This window comes from Danio rerio, chromosome 23, assembly GCF_049306965.1.
Source record: "Danio rerio strain Tuebingen ecotype United States chromosome 23, GRCz12tu, whole genome shotgun sequence".
Lineage (NCBI taxonomy): Eukaryota > Metazoa > Chordata > Actinopteri > Cypriniformes > Danionidae > Danio > Danio rerio.
The window spans coordinates 50,247,501-50,259,971 of record NC_133198.1 but is presented as its reverse complement, the minus strand read 5'-3'; the positions used below and the strand labels follow the sequence as shown (position 1 = coordinate 50,259,971).

At 38.1% G+C, this 12,471-nt stretch overlaps 1 protein-coding gene and 1 long non-coding RNA gene across 6 annotated transcripts in view; one reads left to right on the top strand and one right to left on the bottom strand.

Moving 5' to 3' along the window:
• Positions 1–1,218: 1,218 nt before the first annotated feature.
• The window catches only part of col24a1 (collagen type XXIV alpha 1 chain), a 143,946-nt gene continuing 132,693 nt past the window's right edge, over positions 1,219–12,471 (top strand). For all 4 annotated transcript variants that reach the window (XR_012398847.1, XR_012398848.1, XM_073939503.1 and 1 more), the window contains exon 1: positions 1,219–1,535. Coding sequence is in view for 1 of the 4 variants with exons in the window: in XM_073939502.1 (XP_073795603.1) it covers positions 1,486–1,535 (50 nt within the window). In the remaining 3 variants the exon portion in view is untranslated. The remainder of the gene's footprint in view (positions 1,536–12,471) is intronic.
• LOC141380581 (uncharacterized) overlaps positions 8,552–12,471 on the bottom strand; it is a 7,595-nt gene continuing 3,675 nt past the window's right edge. The window contains exons 2-4 of one of the 2 annotated variants that reach the window (XR_012398850.1): positions 10,544–10,632; positions 9,614–10,437; positions 8,552–9,501 (exon numbers count right to left, since the gene is read on the bottom strand). This is a non-coding gene — a long non-coding RNA (uncharacterized lncRNA). Of the gene's footprint in view, positions 9,502–9,613; positions 10,438–10,543; positions 10,636–12,471 lie in introns of both variants that reach the window. The other variant, XR_012398851.1, reaches the window with a different exon arrangement.

Genomic DNA, 12,471 nt, shown 5'->3' with positions numbered 1-12,471 from the left:
GTCTGCTTTTTGAATCATTCCAAGTTTAAATGGTGAAATGTTCTAAATGAATAGGGCATAGGGGGCATAACTGGGAATAGAACACAGCCAGGAACTCTGCTTAACTACAGCTCCAGAGGTGTAGTTGTTAGCGTACAAGAATGTGATGCAGTTAGCGCATGTCCATTAATACGATGGATTTAAAACGCCAAATCACCAAACTATGTTTGTAACTTGCGGTTTTCAGAATCGCACCCCAATGCAAGAAAATATGGCCACATCACTCCAGTGTTCTCCTCCTGACACTGGCTACTGTTCAGTCCCGCATTGATGATCAAATATTGCGTCAAGCTGTAAATAATCCAGCTCCTGTTCATCTGACCCAGCTTCTGTCTCACTGCAATCCAACCCGCTCCTGAAGATCTTTAAACTCAGGCTGGTACCCAGAATAGCAAAGTCCACTAAAGGAGGTCATGCCTTCTCATTTATGGCTCCATTAATAACTAGGGCCAGACGGAATCTGCAGACTTTTTTGCAATTTCTGCTGAGAATTTTGGTAAAGATCTCCAGATTTCTGCGGGATTATTTTGGGAGTATCATAACTTAAACCTTATTACTTAAAATAAAAAAATTATATATTTTTCACTTTTATTAACTGCTTAAAATGCAAATCCAATTAGTTCCACTTTTTCTGGTAAACAAAGCAAGTCTCTCATATAATATCTACTGAAAATATGACTGCACACACTGCACTGTGCATAAATCAGATGAACATTTTACATTAGTCAATATCATTCCTGTAATTCATTTAAAAACTGAATAAATACAAATTTACACACATTTACACAAGTAAATAAACAGAAGTAATGATGGGCTAAACATCCGCGGAAAATCAGCGTGCACAGATTTTGTGTGGGCCTACTAATAACTAATAACCATAACTGTTTTATTCAGATTGTAATGCAGTAATCTGCACCTTTGTCCAGCTGGAAATAATTACTACGACAAGCACTGTACAAACAAACTTAAAATAAATACAACACACACACACACACACACACACACACACACAGTCTCACTCACTCTCTCTCTCTAAATCTTTCTCTCGCACACACACTCAATCAGTCAGCTCCAGGTTGTCGGAGCGCCCGCTGCTGGAGCACACACACACAACCTCTCTCAAACACACACACGCATACCGCTTAGTCTTTTTCTCTCACACACACACACACACCTTTCAGTCAGCTCCAGGTTCTCGGAGCGCCCGCTACTGGACTACACACACACTCTTGTCAGTCTCCCTCACACACGCTTTGACTCTCTCAGTGAGCTCCAGGTTCTCGGAGCGGCCGCCGCTGGAGCTGTGACCGCCGACAGTGCCCCGCGCTCGGCATGTGGACGCCGCTGGCCGCGCTGCTGCTGCTGGATCTGTGCTCATGATTCTCTTCTGCTGTGCAGGAATTCTGCTTTCGCGTTGAAAACTGCTGCTTGGACAAATGCATACAAATGCATTTAGGAGCTCAACGGACAAGGAGTGGACGAGTTTCAGCCACAGCGTGAGTGACTTTCACCTCCGGGCTTTTATTGCACTGAGACTCCTCAACATTTTAGAGGAAAAATCAAGACAGAACACGAAAACAGATGCGGCTGCCGCTCACAAGAGCTCCAGTTCTCTCTCTCTCTGTGTGTGTGTGTGTGTGTGTGTGTGTGTGTGTGTGTGTGTGTGTGTGTGTGTGTGTGTGCAGATTGAGCAGGCTTTTACTTCATATCTGCTGCAGTTTGGTGGAAACTTGAGTAACTCGAACATTACTGACATATGATTGAGTCATGTTGACATTCTTGATATTAATAATTCATCAGTATTTTACTCTGATTTATCTGATAAACTGGTGTATTCTTTAAAAAAGCTGGTAAATAATGTGGTTTTCAGTCTCAGGTTATTACTTGAAAATGACTGACACATGATTGAGTTTGACATTACAGTCTTGAAAATGATCGCTTATTAATTGGTGTTTTTGCTCTGCTTTGCATAATTGACTAGAATAGTGACTAATTTTTGTGCAAAGTAGAGGTATATTTTTAAAAAATTCACCAAAATATAGTTTTGACTACAGTCTTGTTGTATTACCTGAACATTGCTGCATATGATTGAGTTACTTGATAAGGATGACATACATATACATCAGTATTTGTGCTCTGATACACGAGTAGTGTGAGTATTTGTGTAATGTAGAGACATATATTGATTAAATATGGTTTAGTCTTCAGTCTCAAGCTACTTGAACATTACTGTCATATGATAGAGCTTTGACATTATAGTCTTGGAGATGATCTTAAATTCATTGGTATTTTGGTCTGATTTGTGTAAAAGACTAGACGAGTGTTTAATTTAGGTAAAGTTCTACAAGATCATGTGCTAAACATGTTTTTACTGTAATTTCAGGCTATAGTTGAACATTAATGACATATGATTGAGTTTTAACAGTATAGTCTTGATGAAGATCAGAATTCAGTTGTTATCTTTTTGGTCTGATTTGCATAATAGGCTAGAATAATGACTGAATTTGTGCAAAGTAGAGGTATATTCTTTAAAACAAGCTCTTGAATATGGCTTTGACTGGAGTCTCAGGCTATTAATTGAACATTACTGGCATATGATTGAGTTACTTGACAAAATATAAGTCAGTTTTTTGGCTCTGATAGACTAGTAGTGTGACGAGTGTGTAATGTAGACACATATTGTTAAATAAATCTACAATCTCAAGCTGTTACTTGAACATCAGTGCCATATGATTGAGTTTTGGCATTATAGTCTTGGGAATGATCATAAATGCATTGGTGTTTCAGTCTGATTTGCATTATAGAGCAGAAGAGTGAAGGATTTTGTGCAGAGTAGAGAGATATTCTCCAAGTTAATGCACTAAAGTTGACTACAATCCCAGGCTATTAGTTGAGCATTACTGACATCTTAATGAGTTTGTCATTACAGTCTTGCTAAAATCATCTTAAATCAGTTGGCTATTTTTGGTCTGATTTGCATAATTGACTAGAATAGTGACCAGTTTGTGCAAAGTAGACAAATATTCTTTAAAACAAGCTCTGATATATGCTTTTGACCACAGTCTCAGGCGCAGTATGATTGGGTTGACAATATAGTTGAAACTCCACTGCTGTTTTTGGTCTGATTTGCATAATTTGCTTGATGAGTGACTGAATTTGTGCAGAGCAGAGAGATATTCTCCAAGATAATGCACTAAAGTTTGGTTTTGACTACAATCCCAGACTATTAGTTGAGCATTACTGACATCTTAATGAGTTTGACATTACCGTCTTGAAAATCATCTTAAATTAGTTGGCTATTTTGGTCTGATTTGCATAATTGACTAGAAAATTGACTGAATTTGTGCAAAGTAGAGAGATATTCTTTCAAAAAAAAAGCTCTATAAATGGTTTTGGCCACTATGTCAGGTTATTACCTGAACATTGCTGCATATGATTGAGTTACTTGATAAGGATGACATATAAATCAGTATTTGTGCTCTGATACACGAGTAGTGTGACTGTTTGTGTAATGTAGAGACATATATTGATTAAAAAAGTGTTTAAAATAGTTTTGTCTACAATCTGAAGCTGTTACTCGAACATTATGATAGAGTTTTGACATTTTAGTCTTGGAAATGATCTCAAAGTCATTAGTATTTTGGTTTGATTTGCTTTATTGACTAGACGAGTGACTAATTTGGGTAAAGTTCTACAAGATAATGTGCTAAACATGTTTTTACTGTAATTTCAGGCTGTAGTTGAAACATTACTGACATATGGTTGAGTTTTAACATTAAAGTGTTGGAAATGATCTCCAATCCATTGGTATTTTAGTCTGATTTGCTTAATAGAGATCAAGAGTGAGTAGTTTGTGAAAAATAGAGATATATTCTACACAAAAATGTGCTTAAACATGTTTGTGACTGTAATTCCAGGCTATAGTTGAACATTACTGATATCTGATGGAGTTTTAACATTATAGTCTTGATAAAGTTCACACATCGATTGGTATTTTTGGTCTGATGTGCATGCTAGACTAGAAGAGTGAGTGAATTTCAACAAAATAGACTTCCATTCTCAAAAAAAAATAGATTAAATATGATTTTTTTCCACAATGTCAAGCGATAAGTCGAATATTACTGACATCTGATTGAGCTTTGACATCATAGCTGTGTTAATGGTCACAAATCTGTTGGTATTTTTGGTTCTGCAGAGCAGAGATCTATTCTCCAGAACCGTGCACTAAAGTTTGGTTTTACTACATTAGTTGAACATTAGTGACGTATGATTGAGTTTTGACTTCATAGCTCTGCTAATGATCATAAATCCGCTGGTGTTTTGGGTCTGAACTGCATATTAGACCAGAGACATGTTTAAATCAGGAGATCTTTGTTTATGTTTTATATGTTCCAGAGTTTGGTGCAAACCGGTTACATACAGTTTTCAACACAATCTCCTCTATAATTACAGCAGTTTGCTTATTGAAGGCATAATAATAATCACCAATCAGCTGGTGTTTTACTCTGATTTATCTGATAGAGCAGAAGAGAACACAGAGATGTGTGCTAAAACATGCGTTAGACTGAAATCTCAGGCCATAATGCTAACATGACTGATATGATTGAGTTTTGACATTGTAGTCTTGATAATGATCGCAAATCAATTGGTATGTTGGTCTGTTTTGCATAATAGTGTAGAAGAATGATTGTGTTTGTGCACATTTAGAGATCTATTCTCCAAAATTGCTCTAAATAATGTTAATGTTTTCTACAAATCAACTGGTGTTTTTGGTCTGATTTATCTGATAGAGTAGAAGAATGATTGAATGTGTCCTCATGTTCTCCAAATAATGCAATATTAGGCTCAACTCCAACATCTCCGACATGATTAAGTTGACACCACAGCCTTAAAAAAGATCATAAATTAATTGATGTTTTTGGTCTGATTTATTTTGTAGACTAGAAAAGTGATTGAATTTGTGCAAAGTAGAGGTATATTCTATAAGAAATGTGCTGAAAGATGTGTTTAACTCAAACAATACTGACATATGAGTGAGTTTTGACATTATAGTCTTGATATAATCTTGATTTAACAAATTAACTGGTATTTTTGGTCTGATTTATATAATAGACGAGAAAATTATTGAATCGTATCGAGTTTTGACATCATAGTCTTGATAAAGATGACATATTGTTATTTTTTGGTCTGATTAATTAGATAAACTAGAATAATTTATATATATATATATATATATATATATATATATATATATATATATATATATATATATATATATATATATATATATTAGGGCTGCTCGATTTAGAAAAAAATCATAATCATGATTATTTTGGTCATAATTGTAATCACGATTATTCAAAACCATTATCAGTTGAAGTCAAAATTATTAGCGCTCCTGAGAATTTAGTTTTTTTAAATAACTATTTCCCAAATTATGTTAAACAGCAAGGAATTTTAACAGTATTTCCTCTAATGTTTTTTTCTTCTGGAGATAGTCTTATCTGTTTTATTTTAGCTAGAATAAAAGCAGATTTAATTATTTTGAAACCCATTTTAAGGTCAATATTATTAGCCCCCTTAAGCAATATATTTTTGATTGTCTGCAGACGAAACTACTGTTATACAATGACTTGCTTAATTACTCTAATTAAGCCTTTGAATTGCATTTTAATCTGAATGCTTGTATTTTGAAAAATATCTAGTAAAATGTTATGTGCTGTCATCATAGCAAAGTTAAAACAAATCAGTAATTAGACATGATATATCAAAACTAGTAGGCTATGTTCAGAAATAAGTTACAAAAAACTTCTTTCCATTGAACAGAAATTGCAGGAAAAGGGTTGCTAATATGGGCTAATAATTCTGACTTTAACTGTATATATATACAGTTATTTTCCACCCTGCAAAGGAAAAATAAATAAATACAATAGATTAAAAATATAAAACAAACTGTGCTTTAAGCATCTTCACCCTAAGAAAAACACTTTAGCTACAGAAATCCTTCAGTCAGGAGCAGTAAGGGATGTTCTCGTCGTTTGATTAATGATAAAACAGGCGGCAGCATTTCGCACTGTCTCTTTAATGGTTTCTCTTTCACGTCTTTTCATTTTCAACTCGTTTGTTTATTATGCAAATGAGGGTTAATATGAATAATCACTAAACACCGCGTTTTGACACCTATTTGTTCATTAAAGCGCTCCTGTTGAGATTACTTTAGATGTCTGCGCTCCTCTGCTCGTCTCAGTGTGCGAATGACACCGAATGCTGACTGCGTGCTTATGCGTGTGCGTGTGTTGCACACACACATAAGCACGCGGTCTTTCGCGCTTTTGGTATATGATGCAATAATCATTTATCTCGATTAGTATTTTTTCATAATCGTTAGAAGCCATAATCGAAATCGAAGTCGGATTTTCGATTAATTGCACAGCCCTAATATGTATATATATATATAGTGCTAAAGTTTGGTTTTGTCTAGTTTCAGGCTAACATGAACATTACAGACATGTGATTGAGTTTGAACATTATATCCTTGAAAATCACCACACATAACTGGTGTATCTGGTCTGATTTATCGGATAGACTCGAAGAAAGATTGAATTTGTGAATTCTGCAAAAGCCAAACTTTGTTTTCTCCAAATAAACTACACTTAAGTATGATTTCATCTACAATCTCAGGCTTTGATGCAAATATTACTACTATAATACTGAGTTTTGACATCAAATGCTTGAAAGTCTTCACAGTTCTATTGGTGTTTTAGGTCCGATTTGCTTAATAGACTAGAAGAGGGATTCAATTTGTGCAAAGTAGAGATATATTCTCCAAAAACACACTAAAGTTTGGTTTTGTCTACAATTTCAGGCTATAAATCAAATATTTCTAACATCTTATTGAGTTTTGACATTGAACATGATCATAAATCTGTTGCTGTTTTTGCTCTAATGTATCTGTTAGACTAGAAGAATGAGTGAATTTGTCGGAGATATTCTCTATACGTTGCACTAAAGTTAGTTTTTTCCAAACACAATATTGAGTTCTGGCGTTACAGCCTTGATAATGAAGATGATTTAGCCAGGATTTAAAGAGGATTGGAGAAACGCTTGAACTGAAGCATGTGTAAGTATATATAGATGATGACGTTTGGTGCACGCGTGTTAAATATAGTCGGAGTCTGTTTTACAGTATCTCTGGCTCCAGATTGAGTTCCGACATTGCAGCATTAATAATGGGGAATCAATGGGGATTTTCCGTCTCGCTGCTGTGTTTTCCATATGCTGATCCGGGCTGGAATTCCTCCAAATGCGCTCCAGATGAGCAGGTTTGTTTGTCTGATTTGTTTGCGTTTGTTGGCTGGTTGTGTGTTTCATAAAGCCGGATGGTGAAGCGCGAGAGGTTTATGTACTTCAACATTCCTCATGGAGACGAGCTCTGACCTCCAGCATCTGCACAGCACTAAATAACCAGCCCAATCACACGAGTAACGGAGAGTTTAGGAAGATGCAGATTAGAAACAGGTCTGATTATCCGCCAGTGCACTGAGAGAATCATACCTGAAATATGAACGCTTACGTGAGCTTTAGGAAAGACAAAATGGCTTATAATGAACACAGGGTGGCGCAGTGGTGTAGCAGTGTGGCCTCACAGCAAGAAGGTCTCTGGTTTGAGTCTCGGCTGGGTCAGTTAGTGTTTCTGTGTGGAGTTTGCATGTTCTCCCCATGTTGGTGTGGGTTTCCTCCGGGTGCTCCGGTTTCCCCCACAGTCCAAACACATGCGCTATAGGGGAACTGATCAACTAAACTGGCTGTAGTGTATGAGTGTGTGCGTGAATGAGTGTGTATGTATGTTTCCCAGTACTGGGTTGCAGCTGGAAGGGCATCCACTGTGTAAAACATATGCTGGATAAGTTGGTGGTTCATTCCGCTGTGGCGACCCCTGATTAATAAAGGGATTAAGCTGAAAATAAAATAAATGAATGAATGTAAGTAAGCACAACACTTCTTCATAGCTCTGTGTTTAGACTAATTATCTGAAAACTAGATTGTCAATAGATTTTTAACTGTTTCTTCTTATTTTCACTGCAAAAATGGTTTTCTTCTGACAGTGTTTGTCTCGATTCTGGTCCAAATATCTCAAAATTCTTAAATTAAGAAGCTTTTTAGACAAGCGCTTCATATAGTCCTGTTTTGAAGAGAGTGTTCCCTTAAACTAGCAGAATAATCTAGTCTTCACTGTGATTTGAGATTATTTTACTTGTTTTAAAGAGAAACTCTCTTCATTTTGACTCATTATTTCTGAAAACATGATGATATTTTGTGTTTGTCTAGAAAAAGCTTCTTAATTTAAGAGTTTTTGGGGGATTTGGACTAGAATCAAGACAAATGTTGAGTTAAAGGTCTTAAATCTAGAGTTAATGAGCAGGAGAACTGCTCTTCAATCAGGAATTGTTGTAATATTCTGTATTAAAATGAGCTAAAGCATCTATATTGTATTAAATCAGGACCACTCATGCATGCTTATCATGGACCATTTTAATTCACTTTTAAAGTAGTTAAATACAAAAATATTACCTGTTGCTTGTAGAAATAAACTGAAGCTTAATTCAGCAAAACAGAAGAGAATGTGTTTGATATGTAGAAGATATTTAGAAGGTAGTGCTGTCGCCTCACAGCTAGAAGATCGCTGGGTCGCTGGTTCGATCCTCGGCTCAGTTGGCGTTTCTGTGTGGAGTTTGCATGTTCTCCCTGTGTACGCTGGTGTGTGTGTGTGTGTGTGTGTGTGTGTGTGTGTGTGTGTGTGTGAATAAGTGTGTGTGTGCATGTTTCCCAGAGATGGGTTGCAGCTGGAAGGGCATCCACTGCGTAAAAACGTACCGGATAAGTTGGCGGTTCATTCCGCTGTGGCGACCCTGGATTAATAAAGGGACTAAGCTAACTAAAAAATGAATGAATGAATGTAGAGCTAAGATGAAGTCTTTAGAACACAAGATGGTCTTGACTGATGTCTCTGATTGTAATGACACCAAACTAAACTTTACTAAGAGGAAGAAGAAACTAGTCTTGAAGTGATCGTAATAATCCTGCACATCTGCAGTGTTGTGTTTAACTCCTAAAACCAGATGTAAGGCTGGTCTCTAGGTGTAGTCATGTGTTTATCCTGCTGCTGTGTGCTGCTCTGCTCTTCTGAAGTGCTGCTGGTGTTTGTGTTCCTCTGTGTCGAGTTTCTTCGTTGGTGTTTTGTTTTTTCTGAACGCATCTTTAATGTATAAGTGGCTCAATCTCGCTCATTCAGACGTGGGAACCGGCGGACGTGCAACAGCTCTTAATTGTAAGGTGAACACAAAGCATCTTGCGCTCCTTGACGGGACTCCACACTGGTCAACACTCGCTCCATCGGGCCCACACTGCTCACGGCTACCAAGCTGACCAATCACAGAGCGTACACTGTGCGTCATCTCCAGTCTGAAATGCAGAAATGAGGTGGTGTAAGTTTGGGTTGCTTTATTTGTACCAAAAGAGAGATTTGTTTTGCAGTAGAGTGACACAGGGCCGCACAAAAGCAAACATAGACTACCTGACCCTGTGCTGGATCCTCGAGCTGTAAGAGCAGCAGATACTATCGGGTCTTCTAGTTGATGATGTGTGAAAGTGTCAGAGGTGGATTTCTCTGCTGGATCATCTGCTGATCTGCATCAATCATCACCAATACTGCAGAAGACCTACTGGAACCAGCATGAAGCAAGATTCTCACAGAAATCAGTCAGGTTTGGTGAAGGAGAAGTCATGGTTTGGGGTTCATTCAGTATGGAGAGATCTGCAACATCAACAGCCTGAGGTATCAAGACATCTGTGCTGCCCATTACATTACAAACCACAGGAGAGGGACAATTCTCCAGCAGGATAGCGCTCCTGCTCATACTTCAGCCTCCACATCAAAGCTCCTGAAGGTCAAGCTGCTCCAGGATTGGCCAGCCCAGTCACCAGACATCAACATTATTGAGCTGATGAAGGAGGAGGTGTTGAAGATGAACACAAAGACTCTTGATGAACTCTGGGATCCTGCTGAAGCTTTCTTCTTCATTCCAGATGACTTTATTAATCAGTGATGTGAGTCATGTCAGAGATGTATGGATGCAGTCCTCCAAGCTCATGATGGAGTCAGACACAATCTTCATTCTGTCTCCACTGCAGCAGGACTTTATATTCTATACTGGACATTATTGAAGGTTCAGTGATGAGACTTTAGTCTGAGCAGAGTCAGAGCGCACTGTCCTCATCAAATCAGTCAACATCAAGACATGATCAGATTTATTGAGCTCAAATCAGCAGAATCTAGAGGCCTTCACCTTTCATAGAGACACTTCTGACACCAGATCAGCCACTAGAAGACCTGTGTTCCTAAAACATGGAGAGGACACAAGACTTTAGTCAGGGAGTGTGTATGATCTTGTATATCCGGTGTAATACACAGGTGTTTCAGCTATTTTGCAGGTTTCATGTTCACCTTTTGTGCTATGTTGTTTATTTGTCCTCGTGTAGAGATGTTGGTATTATGAGGAACAGAAATAGACCGCACCACTGACCACCTGACATCTGCTGGAAAGTCAGTAGCACAGGTTATTGTGTGTATTTAAAGAGCGCATTAGTGTTATACACACATACAGTGCTTATTACACACAGAGGGATGTGCAGCAATACACACACTTCCTTCACCTCCTAGTGCTTGAATGGCCACATACACTCATTTGAGCTCTTAAGTGGCTTTTTTAAAATACACTGAATGTTTTATATTGAGTTACAGACATACAGGGTCATCCTGCACCGGTTGTGCAGCATATCAAATGTCCCAAACACTATTGTAACTGTCCAAAATGGGAAAAATGTTGCTTTTACTGTCTGATAGTCAAAACATGTTAAAAAAATTCATTCATTCATTTTCTTGTCAGCTTAGTCCCTTTATTAATCCGGGGTCGCCACAGTGGAATGAACCGCCAACTTATCCAGTAAGTTTTTTTCGCAGCGGATGCCCTTCCAGCTGCAACCCATCTCTGGGAAATGTAAAAAAAAAATAATTCTCTGTTAAATTTGCATAAAAACAGTGAGGAAAAAGTGTTTTATGTAAATTTGCGCCATCAGTCCACATATATAGACATCATTTGTCTCTAAAAGTACATCATATCAAAAGATCATGCTGTATTTAAAGGATTAAAGTGTATATTCATGACAGTTTATTTTTTATTAGCAGTAGTAGTGTTTATTATATGCATATTTATATCTGTTTCTATCATCTGTTATTTGTGTTGCTCCACCTGTGGGGTTTTGGAGACGTCTGCATCCCTATATAGAGGTACAGCATGAGTGTTTGGACATAGCTCAGTTTTCTGACCACGCTTCATTATCACTGTGCTTTTATGAATTTACCCTAAACTAGAACTGAATTTAGAGGCAGTTTTGACACAAATCTTTGCACTTAACAAAGGAAATGACAAATGAAGCTTGTCCAGGCGGTCTTCAGTGGAGTGTGAGTGAGGAAGATTCTGGTCCTGTAGATGCTCTGGAGCTGTTCTCCTGCAGGGTCAGTTTTCCACTCATGAAATCTGTCATGTAAATAGTGAATCCACCATGCAGCGACTCAACTGACTCCTGAAGGGAACGGGAGATGAGGCTTTGATTGGAATATTGCATGTTATGCCTAAAACACCCAGAACTCCTCATCAGAATGAACACAGCCTGTGTAGACTAATGCGCCTGGTGCAGCAACTGTTTCCCCATCCTGAAAACAGCCAAAGTGGATTTGACACAGCAAGAAGGTCTCTGGTTTGAGTCTCGGCTGGGTCAGTTGGTGTTTCTGTGTGGAGTTTGCATGTTCTCCCCGTGTTGGTGTGGGTTTCCTCCGGGTGCTCCGGTTTCACCCACAGTCCAAACACATGCGCTATAGGGGAACTGATCAACTACACTGGCCGTAGTGTATGAGTGTGAGTGTATGTGTGTGTGTGGATAAGCGTGCATGGGTGGTTCCCAATGACGGGTTGTGGCTCGAAGAGCATCCGCTGTGTAAAACATATGCCGGATAAGTTGGCAGTTCATTCCGCTGTGGCGACCCCTGATTAATAAAAGTACTAAGGTGAAAATGAATGAATGAATGAATGAATGAATGAATGAATTAATGAATTAATGAATGAATGAAGGATTCAGACTCAGACTTATTGAACATCCGCTTCAGACTGCTCTTAGATCAGTATGATCGAGTCCTCTGTAACGGGTCTTCAGGTGTTCAGTCCTCTCTCCAAAAATGCTGAAGAGAATAACAGAAGTGCAGCAGGTCTACTGTAGATGATCAGAGAGGAGCGGACACCACGACTCCTAATGTTCAAATCAGAACACAAACTCTGTCAGTTCCTCCGTCCTCATGAGCTGTAGATCTATAGAGAA